This window comes from Athene noctua, chromosome 1 (genome assembly GCF_965140245.1).
Source record: "Athene noctua chromosome 1, bAthNoc1.hap1.1, whole genome shotgun sequence".
Taxonomy (NCBI): domain Eukaryota; kingdom Metazoa; phylum Chordata; class Aves; order Strigiformes; family Strigidae; genus Athene; species Athene noctua.
Genome location: NC_134037.1, coordinates 51,920,477 through 51,937,152, shown reverse-complemented (window position 1 = coordinate 51,937,152; position 16,676 = coordinate 51,920,477). Strand labels below are relative to the sequence as shown.

At 41.4% G+C, this 16,676-nt stretch overlaps 1 protein-coding gene across 3 annotated transcripts in view; it reads left to right on the top strand.

Moving 5' to 3' along the window:
• Nucleotides 1-5,196, top strand: part of SEC63 (SEC63 homolog, protein translocation regulator) — a 64,566-nt gene extending 59,370 nt beyond the window's left edge. For all 3 annotated transcript variants that reach the window (XM_074896119.1, XM_074896121.1, XM_074896120.1), the window contains 3 exons: nt 2,531-2,629; nt 3,467-3,571; nt 4,081-5,196. In XM_074896119.1, coding sequence (XP_074752220.1) covers nt 2,531-2,629; nt 3,467-3,571; nt 4,081-4,224 — 348 coding nt within the window. In that variant the 3' untranslated portion in view covers nt 4,225-5,196. The remainder of the gene's footprint in view (nt 1-2,530; nt 2,630-3,466; nt 3,572-4,080) is intronic.
• The last annotated feature ends 11,480 nt before the right edge of the window (nt 5,197-16,676 follow it).

The window sequence follows — 16,676 nt, the reverse complement described above, 5'->3', positions numbered from 1 at the left end:
AAATGTTGTAGTTGTGTTAATCTCTGTATTTCCAGAATTTATGGATGTTTTGAGTGTAGCTGAGACTAATATACTTGTTCTCAGTAGGTAGCCTTAACACTGTTTCATCTTAAGTTTTTGGGCAGTTGATTACTCTGCCAGAGATGCATCTTTAATCTGTGCAGGTTCCTAAATAATTATCTTCTGCTCCTGCATCCATGGATCCAGAAACTGCACAGATTGTAGTTTTGACATTTTTAGGTAGAAACTGGCCCTGGTGTTCCAATTTCATGAACATACTGGTTCCCTGGCATGCCAAAGCTTGCACCCATCTGTTAAAGGGCATTTTGCCCGCTTGCCTGTTAGCTTGCCAGATTCTCACAGGCATAAACTTTAAATTCCACCCAATAAGAGAGAGGAAAATGACACTCCTGCACAGTTGTCCTTTCTATAAAAAAAGCAGTGGCACTTCAGGGTCAGGAGCTTTACTTCCAAAGAGTTTACTTCTATAGATTCCTTTGAGCATTAGATCGATGAATGTTATTTGTTCTGGTATTTCTTTCCCCTCTTGGCTGTTATTTTTACTAGTTTTTGTGAAAATCTACTTGACAGTTTTGAACTTTGTTCTAAAAAAAAAAAAATTCCTTGCTATTGAGAGTGATGGAAACATACACAATGTATAGTAAGTCAGCACAGTGTTTTGCTAACATCAAAAATAACATATTGATGCAAATGCAGATCCTTTTTTCTGTGGTCAGAGTCCTTATAGGCCCAAAATGGTGAGTAGCCATTTCTGTAAAGGATCTAGCTTCTGTAGTTCTTGTTCATCTGTACTATTTATACTGTTTATCCTTCTATTCCTAGAGGCTCCTTGGCTAGGAAATAAACACTTAGACTACATAAGATACTTCTTTGCTACAACTGTCAAGCAGATTGACAATATATTTATTGTTGAAACTTACAGATAAAATAACATGCCTTGTAATCACATGGGATGGTTTTTCATAAAGAAAGTTACTTGGAATAGTTGTAGAAAGGACTTCATATAGTTCTACAAATTCTGGTCTTAAATAGTGTATTGAATAGGTTTTTGTCCTGTTCTCAGTGCTTGGTGTTCTAAATACATGAAGGAATGCTGTTGCTTTACTGTGATGCAGTTGCTTTTACTTTTATACACTGTAAAATGTCCATTAGCATATTAAGTTAATTTTACACTCCTCTGCTCTGGGACTCAACAGTGCTAATCAGGGTGTTCAGTTGCTGGTGTGAGTGTCTTGCTGTTGTAAATCTGTAGTTTTCTAGTTGAATATTTTAGTGAGATGGTGATAATTATTACTAGCATAACAATTAGGCATTTCAAAAGAGAAAAGGGGTTAATTTAGCTTCTGTAATTTTTCAACCTGCATTATTTAAATTTCAGGTTGCCAAACCAAACCACACACCAAAACTCCTGAACTTTTGACTCTTTCAGTAGAGACACAAAATCTTCAAATTCTTCATATTAAAAGCATTTGCTTTCCACCTGTGGAATTTGGAAGGGGCTCTGTATTGGTACTAAAGTCCACTGTATCCTTTCATTCAGTCCTCCTAATGCTGTTAAAAAAATGAAAGAAAACAAAAGAACCATTTTTATATGTCACTGAAGCAACTACCTGGTTGTTGTTGTTGGTGCAAATACATAAACATTGGCCTCCTGTTTTGGAGCTTGACTTGTAGCTGTCATAAAATGCACCACAGTCTTAAAAATCTGACTCCAACTGAGGGTTAAACTGTGTTTTTGTGCAGTGTTGCTGTTCTTTATGAAGCACTGCACTTCTTTAATTTCATTTAGTTTGGGAGCTCTGCTTTAGTGCCTACAGTGGCAAGACCTTTGAGACCTGTAGTTATTTTGAAAGCTGTGTGTGATGGTAGCAGTTGTACGGTGTCCTTTACAAATATCAATATTGCCTGTAGTTCATACTTCCTTGTAGTGAAATCTTGGTATGTCTAAATTCCAACTCTGAGCAGATTCCCGCTTTTTGGACTGGGAGAGAAGTAGTGGGGCAAAGGATGCTTTCCTAAAAAAGATTGTTTACGGGGACAAGTACTTTATCAGTCCTTTGGTATGCCTTGCTTTATATGCTGACCTCTTTATCCAGGCTGGATTTCTGTTGAAGGACCTAAGGTAGTACTATATTGCATGAAGTTGCTTGTTAATCATCAGTGGACGCAATTCTTCAGAATGATTCCATGTCTCACATGAATATATGGAATGAAGGCTTTGGAGACCAGCAGTTACTTGTGAGAACCTGTTTGCTTACAGCGTGCAATATATTTTATTCATACATATCCAAGAGTTTAAAAAAAAAAAAAAAATCCAAAAAAACACACCCCCACCCCCCCACCCCCCCAAAAAAAAAACCCACCAAACACAAACCACCTCCTTTCTTTCTGTATTCTAAGAAGCAGTGAACCATAATTACCTGTTATAAAGTGTAGGGGCATCATTTTATATAACTTCAATAATCCTGTGGTGGTGATGTTGGGTTTTTTGTTGTTTGTTTTATGAAAGGAAAAACAAGAATGGTGGTGGCTATATATTGCAGATCGGAAGGAGCAGATGCTAATATGTATGCCATACCACGTTTGTACACTAAAAGATAAAGAAGAGGTAAAGTATGTGAAGAATTTTCTTTTGGGGTATTACAAAAATGTACTGAAGTGTCTTCTGGTATGCAAATAAATTTAATTTTAATTTTTTCATACTTATCTCTTAAGATGGAAGACAAATTTTACTCTCCTGATAAAAGTAGAGAAGAGCCTTTTAACTGTGAAAATGGATAATGGAGAAAGAAAAGATAATTTATGAAGACTTTCAAGTTTCTTTGCAGAAATTTTTTTTTTCCTGATATCAAAAGCTAATGAAAACCAGTATTCATACACAATGAACATTCTTAAAGCAAGTTATTCAAATGTGTGAGAAGGACTAAGTGTTCTTTTCCTGTAAAGCAGAGGCTATGACAAATTAATTAGCCTCAGTTCATATGAACCTTTCTCAGACTGTAACCTTTGGATGTGTTCTTTACTTTTCTGAGAAATGGAGATTTGATGTATTTTGTTCTTTCAAACTAGATTTTATGTTCAATTTCATATAACAGTAGAGTTAATACTTTCAGCAGACTAAATATTTTAACCTGTTTGAGGTTTGAGATTTAGGGAGCATATAACGCTGAAATTTTGTACTTAAGGTATAATTACTTGGTCTAATTCAGAAAACTATGACTCGATTATTCAGCTTTCTTAGAAGGTATTGTGCTTGGGAATTCTGTCTCTTTTCTGTGGGTATTTTATTATGTAGAGATTTTTCAAAGAAGTGTCACTTGTAGGAAACTAAAACTTTTTAAGAAAAAATATTATTCTGTAGTAGTGTTTATTGATTATTCAGGTACTTGTTCTAACGTGTCACTTGAAAGCACTAAGAACTTACGGCATAGATTCTGTTTTGTAGGTAGAGCTGAAGTTCCCAGCACCAGGCAAGCCTGGAAACTATCAGTACACAGTTTATTTAAGATCGGATTCATATATGGGATTGGACCAGACTAAACCATTGAAGGTGATGATTAATTTTCTTACATATTTGTATTATATTGAAAGCTATTTCATATGGCTATCAAACCCCCCAAAGTCCTGTTATCTTTAAGAATTCAGGCTGTTCTAATTTTCACACATTGGCAAAGAGGGATTTACAAGTGGTTTCTGTCTGATGCCAGTAGTGGCAATTATATGATGGATTAAATGAGACCAAAGTTTGTGATGCTTTCTAGTGCCTGCATATTTTAATACACGTTTTCTCACATTTATTCAGTTTCTGCAGTATGGTTGTCTCTGACTTTACACCATGCCATTTCCCTACCCTTAGTCCAGTTAATGAGAAAAATCTGGTGTACCTTATTTCTGCAAGCAGTTGTTGGTTTGGTTTTGGGGGGGGGCGGAGTAGGGGTCAGGGGTCAGTGTTAAACTGTCAATTTGGTGTGGTGTGGTGTTTTGTTTTGTTTTCCCCAACTGGTGTGTACTGCTTGTAACCCTTTTTCCCTTGTCTTTTCTTTCTTTATCAAATTATAGCTGGAAGTTCATGAAGCAAAACCAGTGCCAGAAAATCATCCACAGTGGGATACAGCAATAGAAGGTGATGAGGACCAGGAAGACAGTGAGGGCTTTGAAGACAGTTTTGAGGAGGAAGAGGAGGAGGAGGAAGATGATGATTAAACAGTACTATGATTGACTACAGTATCTGCACACACTGCAAACTCTTGGTCTGACTGTGGAACTGTACAATAACCAAGAAACACAATACAGAAGCTTTGAGAAGGCTGAGTTTAATTTTTCTTTACCAATTAAGAGTGCATTATGTAACTTCTCGGTGGAGGTGAAACAAATCTGTTGCCATTGATACACCTTGGAATATGCTTATGGCTCATTATAGCCTTCAAGTGCAGGATGGTGCATTTGTTTCAATTGAAAATAAAGGTTTTTTATTATAAATGTCCAAAAGTGTGGGCTATGTATTGTCTGATCAGTTTAGGGTCCAATTTAAATAAGAGGTACTATTAGCTAGGAGAAAACTTTAAATCAATTTTTCTGCATTAGGAATTTATTTTAGAAAACATTTTGGTATATTTGACATTACAAATCTGTTGATTGAAATAACATCTGCTCAAATTTCGAACTTGATTGGTTCTGTGGTACTCATTAAATATTTTGCTGTGATACTGCTCACATCATTCATGGCTTTAAAAATCTGTTTTACTTAACTTGATCATTATAAATTGACATCATACCCATTATCACATTCCATATATTCTGGAGGGCTGCTTTTCTAGGATTGTTGCCTTTTTATGCCCAAGATTATAATGGAAATCATAAACTTTCTTGACTCTGCCGTAGGATACTTATTAATGGCTTAAAACATTTTTAAGCCTTTAATTTCATCAGATCAGCAGAAGATCTGAGTCTTTTGATAAATAAAATGTCTGAAAGCAGTTTTGGGACCACGTGTTATGGAAGTTGGTGGCTTTTGTGTAATGCCTTTATGAAAGGTACATGCTGAAAGCTGAAGCATATTCTTAACTCTGAATCTACCTGATGCTGTCGGAAAGATTTTAAAGGTAAAATACAACATGCAAAGAAGGCATGTTTTGTATCAATTTTGGATTCCCATCAATAAACTGGACAATTTGATGGCTGTTTGCATTTGTAATAGTGTGTATCTCTTTGTCTGAGTTTTTTTTACCTCAGTCTCCTGCAGGGTTGTAAACAAGCCAGTGATTCTAGCCCAACTCCTGTTTTAAAAAAAAACAAAGAAGTCATAATTAGAGAATAAATTCAGGGAGGAGAGAATCAGAGCTGTTAGTGTATTCTATGATTTGACAAAAGCCACAGATAGATTCTTCTTTTTCTTCCTCTCAATAGAACAAATGAAAGTCATTAATTAAAAGTTATATTTCTGTATTTCAGAAATACCTGTGAGTGTTCTGCAAGTAGGAACAGATGTATTTCTGTTCCTATGTATTGAACTATGAAAAAGCAATGCTGTAAAACATGACAAGCTGTCATGCAGGAAAATTTCCATCCTATGAAAATTGCCCGAAGCCAGAATAGGTGCAAACTAATTTGTGACCTTGTTTGTTTATTAGAAAGGGTTGTCACTTTAAATGCAGATTTACATTGTTATATTCTTTGTAATTGCCATAGCTGCAAATAAAATTTGAAAATGTTCTAGGTGAGATTATGGTATCTTTCAAAGTACTTCTGAAGTGCATATCATGCAGGGAAAACTCTTGTAAAGCATAAGCAGTGTCAGGTATTCAAACTCGAGAATGAAGACTAGGTTTAAATTAAATGGCTTGTACACAATGCCTTTTAACTCCAGTTTTTATTTGCAAGATACAGTAGAGAAATAATGATAAAAAAGCACTAGTTGCATTCCATAGGCTTTCAAGCCAAATACTGCACTCATGAGAAAAATGCTTGGAGAAGAGTCATTAGACTTCTCATTATTAAGTAGGCAAAATGAATGCTAAACTTGCATGGTTCTACCAGAACAATTCATAGTGAGATTCTGTGGTGGTTAAAAGTTGGGAAGTGATAAAATTAATAATAGGAGGGTGGGGTGGGGTGGAAGTACTCTGACTACTGATCCCTACATTTTGCCACTAAAAGTCCAGGTATATACTTGCAAGATGTGAATGTATTGAAGTGAATTTAAAAAAAAAAAAAAAAAAAAAGAAAGAATCATGGCCCTGGTCTGAACCCTGAAGTATTTCCTCAAAGATTGAAGCTGACAGCTGGGATTACGCTGAAAGTCTGCAAACCAAGGATAATTTTATTGAGCTCACAGAGGCTAAATCTAATACTTCTTCAAAGGTGGGTCTCCTCTATAGTCAAGGTAACTTTATAGAAGATGTAAGAAAAAGAACTGCAGTGGTACTGGAAGTCTTCATGATGTGAGAAGGCATGTTGATACTTTCTCTCCTGAAAAACACCAGTTATATAGTTGTGCATCATTTTACAACACCTTTAGAGACACATGCAAAAATGTGATTGAGGAGCTTCACACAATTAAAAATACCAACTGCAGATACACAACTCTTATGAGTGTTACTACTACATTATCAAATTGTTGGTTGTTCTGTTGTCTGGTGTGTCCATTAATAACCATTTTTAAATAAGAATTTGGATTGTCATTTAAAGATGGACTGTCTCACCCATCCTGGCAAATTTGCATAAAACTTTACAGGGAGAAGCAGCATTTTGTGCTCACTCCTGTATATGCCTTTTTGATAGGATTTAGGAATGAATTCAGCCAATTTTACACTGAACTCTTCTGAAACTCTGGACTAGTAACTGAAGAGTAAATAAATTCTAGAAATAAAGTCTGCTTTGCTGCACCCCCTGTGCAATAGTGGCCTAAGCATAATTTGGAAACACCTTGTAGTGTTTCAGTGTGAATAGATTAATTTCTGCCCTTCTGTTGTCACACTCCTTTTCATAGCCTCTTGTTCTAGATCAGAGTAGGCCGTCCATCCAAGCAGAGATGCTGCAAATACCTTCAGGGTTTGCGGAAGCTGCTTCCAAGGGGAAAAAATTGGACTTTGCTAGAATAGGCAGGAGGGTGATACAACACAACTGGCCCAGCTTGTATATGGATGCAGGGAGCTGTTACTCAAAATTAGTAGAGGGAAGCGCCATGAATTAGATTTAGGCCAGATAAACACTGCTTGGTGAAGTATGGGATAAATTTGAAGTAGATATATGTAGGTAAAAAGAAGAAATTATAAAAAAGTGATTTTTTTTGTTTGTATAAAATGTTTTCACTTTCTGCCTCCCTGCCCCAAAATCTTGACAGTGGTTGATTTATGTTAAAGGAAATGTCACTTCTTTTCTAGCATGGTGCTGGGTGACTAGGAAGTTACATTTTTGCAAAAAACTGATAAACCCTCTCTAAACTGCAGATGTCTTGTGAGTGGGAAAACCCTTAAAGCTATAGAGGAAAAGAAGGTGCTTTTTCAAATGAGCAGCTGTAGTTCCAGGCCCAGCTCCAGCAGAGGGAGGCAGGGGCATGGATTTCTTCAGGAAATTGTGGGATTCTTCCCGGGGATACCTAGTGTAGTTTGACCTGTAGGTTTGGATTTGGTTTTCCCCTTTCTGGAGGGGAAAGGTGTAGATGGGGGTTTCTTTTATCTATTTTTTTTTTTTTCTTTTGAAGAAACTCTACTCTTAAAAATGTATCCCCCCCTATTTTTATATCTCTTTATCTGTGTTTTTTTTCCCCAAACTCCTTGATGACCCTTCATTTAAAAACTGTTGAATGAAACCCATTTTAAGGATAATATATTATTTAAATTATTATTTAACTATTTAAAAAAAAAAAAGGACAGAGAAAGAAAGGCAGAGCTTTTTTGTGTAGAAGGAATTGGGTTGTCAATGAGTCCATTTTGAACCTTAAATATTGCTATGCATTGTTTTTTGGAAAAGTATTTGTGTAAGGTTGACATCGTGAAGGTATCTCCAATTTCTGCTAAGTGAGATATGTCAGGTGGTTCTACTGTGAGGATATCAATACCTTGAAAAGCTGATTTACAGGGTGCCTGTGGTGCCTTGTGGCCATCTACAATGTGCTGTGGTCACTCGAATTTTACATTCTGTGCAGAGACACATTTAAAAAGGCCCCTGCAAATACTGTCTTTAAAATCCATGCAGGGCAATGGTGCTCTCTTTTTAGGGATTGTTGAAGATTTGACAGAGCACCCAAGTGCTGGATTAGACCTTAAGTGTGTGCTTAAACTCATTTCTGTTCAGTAAGGTAAGTAGGTGCGTTGTTGGCTGTGCTATGCTGGCCCCTTAGCAAGTTGGGGAACAGATAGAAGATATAACTTTGGGTGACTTGTGTTCAGTATTGAACTCTCAATGGGATAGCAAATGTGTACATGTTGTATATCTGGGTAATGTTCATGGCCTGCACTTTATTTCTTTCATGTCAGTGTTTTGTTTGAAGATGCAATTTGAGCCACACAGACATTATTTAGCTGGTGTAAATAATTTTCTGACAAAATTGCTTATATTTATCATTCAGTTAAATAACACAACTGTTATCAGCAGTGAAACCTATTAATAAATCTAGCACAATAGATTGTAAAGCTAATGATAATATTTTTACACCAAATTGCATATGCTCTATCTAGAATTTAATTTCAAATGTGTGCTGTACCAGGAAGCATTTTCAACCTTTCCCTGTGTGTAAGCCTTCCACAGGTATATGCTCTATAATGTGCTTATTATGCTCTAATAATTAACAGGGAAGATGTTACAGTTGTGTTGCAGGTGTGGAATTTAATGGCACAAAAAAGACTACATGGACCACCTTGAGCAATTGGTTTTAATTAGCCCACCTTTACTTTAAAATAAGGCCTGAGTGCTTTCCTTTTTATGCAAGTAACATAGCTAGATGCTTCATGGCACAAAGCTGGAGGCGTTCTGGGGAGAAACCCTAGAAAAGCTGAACATCTTGTGGGTATCTCCTGCAGGTCAGTCCCTGAGCTGGGAGAGTGCCAGTCCCACTGGGGCATTCCTGGTCCCACATGGGCCAGTGAGGATCACTCAGGAGTTGTTTTTGTCTTTGCTTGGGCGTGGTTATTAGATTCTCTAATGGCTAGGCTGGTATGAGGCCATCTTTAACTTAAGGTAGCTGCAGATGAAATGGTGTTTTTGCTGTGAAAGCTTGTCCTGGCTTTTAGGCATGGTTTTCCATTGCTGCAGTTGTTCACGTGTATGCCACAGACACAGCATCTTTTGTAGCTGGTGTAGCCTGTACCATCATAGCCCATGAACCCACCCTGCTCTCTCTGATGGATACACACCCCAAATGTCTGTAGGGATCAGAATGAGGCCATGCACACTAGCATGCAAGGCTTGTGTTGCCTGCAGCTGGAAAACTGGATAGCAGTGGCAGCGGGGACTTTACCTTCCTATCTCCAAGCATCTGTACTGAAATGCCTGGATTTATTTGTGTGCCATCCTCCCATCAAGGAGAAACTTCAGGAGTGTGAGGTGTGAAAGGACAGCAGCATATTGTTTTTCGGGTGTTTTATTTTTTTCCTTCCCAGTACACAATCCTTTCTCCATGCCCAGATCACAGCTATGGAATATGTGCTTTTTAATGTATGCGTGTGCTGTAAATTAAACTCAAATTGAATGACTAATTTCCTTACAGCTGAAGCTCCATTAATTACTATGTGTAAATCACATTAGCTGAAATTAGGCTATAATGGCTGTAAAATAGACAGTGTCCACGACAGGGTGACGAGATTTGGAGGCCCAGATGACAATCACTTTGGTCACTTGGAATGAACAGATGAAATGTGATAGTTCTTGCTTCATTCTGTACCCAGCTGTTCATGCACCCACGTCACCCAGCTGTGCAGGTCCCTCCAAACCAATTCAGATGCAGAAGAGCCTGCTGCTTTCTTGGTCCGATGTACAAGGCATGGGTGGCAGCTTCCCATTGCAAGGCAATTTGTGCAACTTTGTTTACATCATTAGCTTCTCTTAAAGATCATGTGGCAGAAGGGACTGCTGCGTACAGGTACTTCTTCCTAAAGTTATGAGGATTTACTCTTCTCAGTTAACTTCCTCACATAAGGTTTTATCTCGGTTGTATCTTTTTATGGTTCCCTCCTGATGTAGATTTGTTAGGAGTATTTGATCCCTTTTTTTTTTTTTTCCCTCATTCATTGCAATCGGGGCTGAATAGTTCATTCAGATGATGAAAAGCTGCCCCATTACATTTTACATTCAAATTCATATTTAATATATAGTATGTACACTAAAAGTTACTGGTGATTTAAAATATGGAGACTTCTATACAGAGGCTCTTCATTTCTTGGCAAAAACTGCCTTAAAACTATCTCTCAGCAAGCTTACAAGACTCAGAGGTGATCAGGCAGGGCAGCTGGGGCTGGTGGCCTGTGTCACCTGCTTATTGCTTACCCCATCACTCCCCGAGACCCTCTGCCCCTTGGTCCTAGTGTGGGAGTTGGGCTGTTTTAGACAAGTGAACACTCTCGGTGGTGTTTCTGCCTGGTAGCCATGGAAGTCAGGATGATGGCCTGAAGGACTGTTTTGTTTGGAATGAGGGTGTTGGTTGGAATGAGGATGGTTGGCTGCTGCTGCTCCTTGAACACTGACAGTGTCCCACCTGGGGTGACACCAGAGCTGGCTTTGCCAGGCACACAGCAACAGACAGGGTGCTGCATTGAGCACAATGGAAGCAATGAGACAAGATGAGCATTAAAGACGAGAGAGGGATGGGTGGCGAGGTCAGGGAGATCATCTTCATTGCGAGCTCAATAGTAGCAGAAAGCTTAAAAGACAATCAGGATGAAAGCAATGTAGTTTGTTCAGTCCATTGCTTCCTTGCAACATCAACGCTGAAGCTATCCCTGCCTGGCATGGCTCTAACCTTTTCCTCCAGAAGGCCATTGATGGAGATGCCTTGAGTGGTGCCTGTGAGATGTCACCGGGGCGTCGGTGCCAGGCAGCAGCTGCAGGTCAGCGTGAGCTGCCCGCACACTGCCCAGCCAGCTCTGCCCAGCGCAACACCTTCCACACTCACTGCTAAAAGCCAGTTAAGGGAAAAAATAGAGCGATATTGTTCAAACCCCGCTGTCTCTTAAAAGGGAAGCATGGCCCTCTCGGTCAAATGTGAGCTGGGGAGACTCACAGGAGTGACAGCAATTAATCACCACGCTGCTTTGAATCTTTATGTAAGTGCTCAGTATTAAATATTACGACGACAGCAACGCGAAGGCTGACACCAGCCTTTGTAATCCAGGTCTCTGTAGATGTGAGGTTGTAGGATAGGCAATCATAAAATAATTCAGCCTGTTAGACACAGGCAAGGCTTTTTGGTATGCTCATCATGCCAGCCTCAAAAACGATGAAAGTGTCAAAAGATCAGAGGAGGAAAAATACAAGGAAAACTCTAAAATAAAGCCTTTTATTTAAAAAAATATCACCACTAAAATTAAATTAGTTTTATTATAACCACAATATGATTTCTGAAGTTTATCATGTGAGCAATTCATCAACTAGCTCAGACAATGACTGGGAAGTATGTTTTGTTTCTGTGAGTTTGTTTTTTTTTTTTTCCTTTTTTCTGTTGGCAGCTATTCCACAGCTGGTAAGAAAATTTGTCCCATCTCTGGCATACAGCAGAGGCCACTTGCAAAGTTTAAACTTCCTTTGCTAGTTCAACTGATTGCTTGCCTGTGACAGGATCCAACTCTGCTGAGTTACATGTGGATGAATGACAACAGAACCTGTCCTGGGATTCTGGATTTCACACGAGTTTGGGGTGCTTTGGGGCTAAACTACACTAAAGTACTTCCTTCACTCCCCTGTAAAATAAAATCCAGATACAGATCATTCTCAGAAGTTAACTGAATGATGAAACCTTGATATATTTCTGATCTCTGCTAGTTGTTTTGGGTTTTTTTTAAAGAAAAATGATGTATGGCCAAGAAATGTAGCTGCTGTCAGTTTTGTTAGCAAGGCAAACGTGTGCGTAGGCACCACAGCTGCACAGCTGCATTTCACATCAGGAGCAGGACAGCTCTGCTCTCCAGCTCTACTCACGCACATCACACCCCTTGGCAGCATGCTGGGGCTCCCCGTGTCTCTTGCAGACATCACTGACCTCTGATGTGTTTATGGAGAGGAGTCTCTGTATTGCCTCCAGCTTGGGGATATGCATGATGTACTCTGGGAAGGAACTGACCTTTGCAACCAGTGTTGGACATAGCATTTTGATGTACTGGCAGAGGACGCATGCCTGTCCCATGTGCCCATCTGTCAAGTTTTTGGGAAGTAGAGCGCTGCATTTATGTCCCTAAATCCACACTCATCACTGAAATACCTTCTTCCACCCAGGCCCCCTTTCTCTCCTCCAAGCAAAGAGCTGTGGCATTTGAGTCCTTGGATCACAATTACTGTTCAATGGGCTCTAAACTGTACCGGGGTCTGGCTGCCAGGGAGGGTCTGCCCCTCCTCTGTTGTACAAGCAGATGTTGCGTGGGGAAGTTTCTTGACTGAGTTTGTATGCAAACAACATACAGCTCCTGACTGCTGATGGCTATCCAACTCCTCAGCTAATTAAAATCTATAAACTATTCTGGCAGATGTATTTTAAAAAATAGTTATGCTATAGTATGACTATGCATGCGTATTGACTAAAAATAGCACTTGCCAAGAGAAAAAGGAGATAATTACAGGAAATTTGGATAGTGACAGATTTTTTTTTTTCTGTTGAATTAAGGAAGAGGAGTGTGCAAACATAGCTTATACAGAGACATATATCTTTACTCCTCTTTTAGCTATGGAGAAAAATCAAATCTACTGGACTTGGACGTTTATATAAAATTTTATTATATGCAATTAATTAAAAGAAAACAGCTTTCTCTCTGACGGGTTTTGCTTGAGGGTGGCAGTCGAGCCTGCCTCAGCTAGTGAGATGCAGCGCTCCTCTCACAGGAGACAGGAGATGGCACCATCGCACCTCATCTGCCTCTTGTTTCTGGTGTGCGAGCAAGTGTTCAGTCTGGGGGAGAGAGGCTTTCCGTGTGACAGGGCCATGCAGCGGCTGCTGGGGAGGACCTGCGGTGGAAGCGTAGTTTCCTCCCTGGTGTTGTCATTAACGTTCAGAGACCAGATCTTTGGGATGGAACCCTTGGCTAGTAATGGGTTTCTTGGCCTTCATCTTTCTCCGGTGTGACATGCATCAACTATTATCACCACACTGCCTTCAGCACTGCTTCTTCCAGGGTTTCTGTGCTAACATGCTCTCAAGAGCATTGTATTTTTTGGGGTGGGAAAAAAAATCTGCTATCCTAGTGCCAGAGCAGTTTTCCAAGCCTGAGGGAGGAGAGAGGGAAGCTGCAGAGGGTGCGATCTTGCCCTGGTCCAAGGGGAAAGGGCCCACACAAGGACATGGCATGCACTGTGGCAGCTGCTGGGGAGTGAGAAGAGCCCTGTTTAATACCCCCCTCTGCCCAACAACAGCTTGCCATTGTTTCTCTTTTAATTGCATCCATGCAACAAGCCCAGCGGCTCAGGCTTTGTGTCTGCAAGGCAGGGACAGACAGGCTGGGAAGAGCAGAGCACAGGCATCTGCACCACCCGCATGCTGAATGGGGGCCAGTTAACAAAATCCAGTGGTACCTCGCACAGGAATGGGGTTTCCTGGCCCAGGTCTCCTGCTGCCGAGTGGGGAGCTGCTTGCTGCTGCTGCGCTGTAGGTGTTCAATTGGTTAAGTGCCTGGGGAAGCTCTGGGCTGGAAATGACTGTAAAAGCAGCAGAGTAATCCAAGGACAAACGCCCTCACCTGGAGGATTTTTTCTGTAATTACTGCCCACAACCAGTTATCTCTACTGCAGAAAGTTAAGCTATTTGAGCCAAGTTATTTGAGAAAGATGCTCAAAATAGGGAATGTTTAGATCACAGCTTCTGTTATCATCTCATTGAGCTATTAATTGGATTTATTATTGTACTGTGATATTATATTTGTTAAAATAGATTCCTTTTATTTTTCAGATGGAAGTACGCTTTGTGCCATGCCCTGTGCTCTGGGCATGGGAGGGAAATGGGCTGTGTCTGCTGCAAGGTCACCCTTGGGTCAACCCTGTCTGGCCCGAGAGGAGCACAGGGCTGGTTATGCCTGGTGGCAGTTGCAGTATCTGTGGTGGGGGAAAATACACCGGCTGCATCAAAATTCTCTGTCTGTATTATTGCTGTTCTTACAAGAAAAGCTAATGTTTCAGTGTGTTGCTTCATAAATAACAGTTCTGGTGTGTACTCAGCAGAGAGTTTCTAATTCAGCCTTTCAATGCCTTACCCTTGTCAGGCACTTCTCCTGCAATTAGCAGCAGAAAGTCATGCAAAAAACTAATCCTGACTTCCTTCATCTTTCCGTGGGATGAGATGCTGTAATTGCTATACATCTCAGCATTCCTAGAGCAAGCCCCTCTGCTCAGCATCTGCTGAATTAGTGCTGAATGAAGACGCTGGGCTGTGCCATGCCACGGCAGTGTGTCTGTTCTCCAGGGAAAAGCCTCCAGAGACACTGATTTGGGAGTCAGCAGAAACCCTGTCATCTGTACAGCAAAGTTTGCCATCGAAGAGGCCCAAAGCTGCCACCACGTCCCTGTGGGACCGCCCCTCTGCCATTTCTCCCCCTTACAGGAGGGTTTACAGGGTTGCTGACAGCACGGGTGAAGCCTCCAGCTGCACCCAGGTGCTGAACGGTGAGGCTGTTATCCCACAGGGTGACATGCACAGGGCTGGAAGTGGGGCCAGGGGCTGGAGGAGACAGTGGGTCTCTTTCTCCTGCACCCCACATCTTTTCCCTGTGCCAGTACCAGAGCTGAGGGATGCGGATTCTGCACCAGGGCAGCACCACATGTCTGGAGCAGTGCGCCAGGTGCAGAAGGCCTGGCCACTTCAGCTCTGTTCCAGCAGATTGCCATATGCTGAGTCTCAAGGGAGCCTCATTAGAAAATATTTGCAGCTAAGAAGTTAGTGCATTACACCCCAGCCAGCATCGACGCCACCTCCTTGCGCTGAACCTGGAGGTGCATCACCGTTGTATCATCACTGCTGATGCTGGACAGACAGAGATGGTCCATGGCCAGTCACCTCAGCTGTATAAACAAAAGTCTGAAAAATGACCATGTGTGTCAAGTGCCTTAACTAGGGGACAAAGAAGGTTCCTTTCTTAGCTGTAGCAGGTTACTTTGATGCTCCAGAGTTTTGGCTAGGGCTTATTCTACCTGCCCGCTGTGGGTATGGGGGATTTTGCCCAGACACTCAGCGTTTTGAGTGCAGTTGCTCTTGGTTGCTTGTTTGAAAGAATCTCAGAAGGGAAGGGAGAAGGCACGATTTCTGCAGCTCAAAGGATTATTTCTTTTATCACGAAGGATGCTGTGTGACTTTATTGCCTTTCTGAGCTCTTTAACACAGCAATAAACGAGCCGTTAAAATATTTTAAAATCAATAAATGTAATAAAGAACCAAGCAAATTACAAAGCTGCTCCTGATGTTTAGTGATTTGGGAAATAATCATGTCCTCAGGCAAGCAGTGAGTTGGGGTGGGGAGGTGGCTGGGTGACCTTGCAGGGGCTGCTGTGCTGTGGGATAGAGGAGGCAGAGCTGGTCCAGAGCCTGTCCCAGGGGCAAAGGGGCCTGTGGGGTGGCCAGTGCGGTGCGGGCTGGGCTGGGGAGAGGGTCTGAGTGGGATGGGAACCCTGCCCTGCCACCCCTTGCCCATCCAGGCTGCTGCCAGGCTTTGATTTGGGAGTTTCCCTTTGCCTCAGGCATGGGCTTAATTTTTAGCTCAGCCTCCTGAGCAAATCGCTGGTGCACATCAGTAAGTCTCTGCAGCTTTACTCAAATTTAACAACGTGCCTAAATGAAAGGTGACCTTCAGGGCTGGGCTGGGCAGGGGGTGACTGGCAGGCAGTGTGGGGTCCTGCCAGCCTGGGGATTTCTTGCTTGCCCAAGTGCTGCCATCCAACCTTATCTCCTCTGCCGGGCAAGCGGGAAGGAGCCGGGGTGCGAGTGGGGAGCAGCGGCAGCCAGGGCTGGAGTCACAGCCCCTCTCACCACTGTTTTCAAAGGTTCACACGTCTAAATGACTTCTCAGCAGCTGTCCTCCCTGGAGACCTAGCTTCTTGAAAGATGATGGCACTCTTGTAATTAAGGTAATTGTTTAAATTCATTCCCTTAAACTGGACCCTATCATAACTTAACCAACTGTATCTATGCAAGCATGGGGGGGTTGAAGAGGGTCAGGGCAGGTGTCACAAGATTGATTCAGCATCTGGAAAGATTTATAGGTAAAAATCTTGTTAAACTGAAATGCCTAATAAAGATTCAGGAAAAAATTGCATGCAGGGCATAACCCAGGCAGGCAGCTGCCTTTTGTGCAGTGGTGACTGAGGGGATGAATGTCACCCCCGCAGCTAGGTGTTTGCTGGTAGCAGAAAGAAGTGCTCCAAGCCCCCCCAGCCCTGCTCATCTTCTGCCCAAATAGCAAGTAGGGCTGCACACGCTTAGGCTGTTTTGGGATATTTAATTTCCTTTCTCACTTACCCTGAATGCTTTCTGA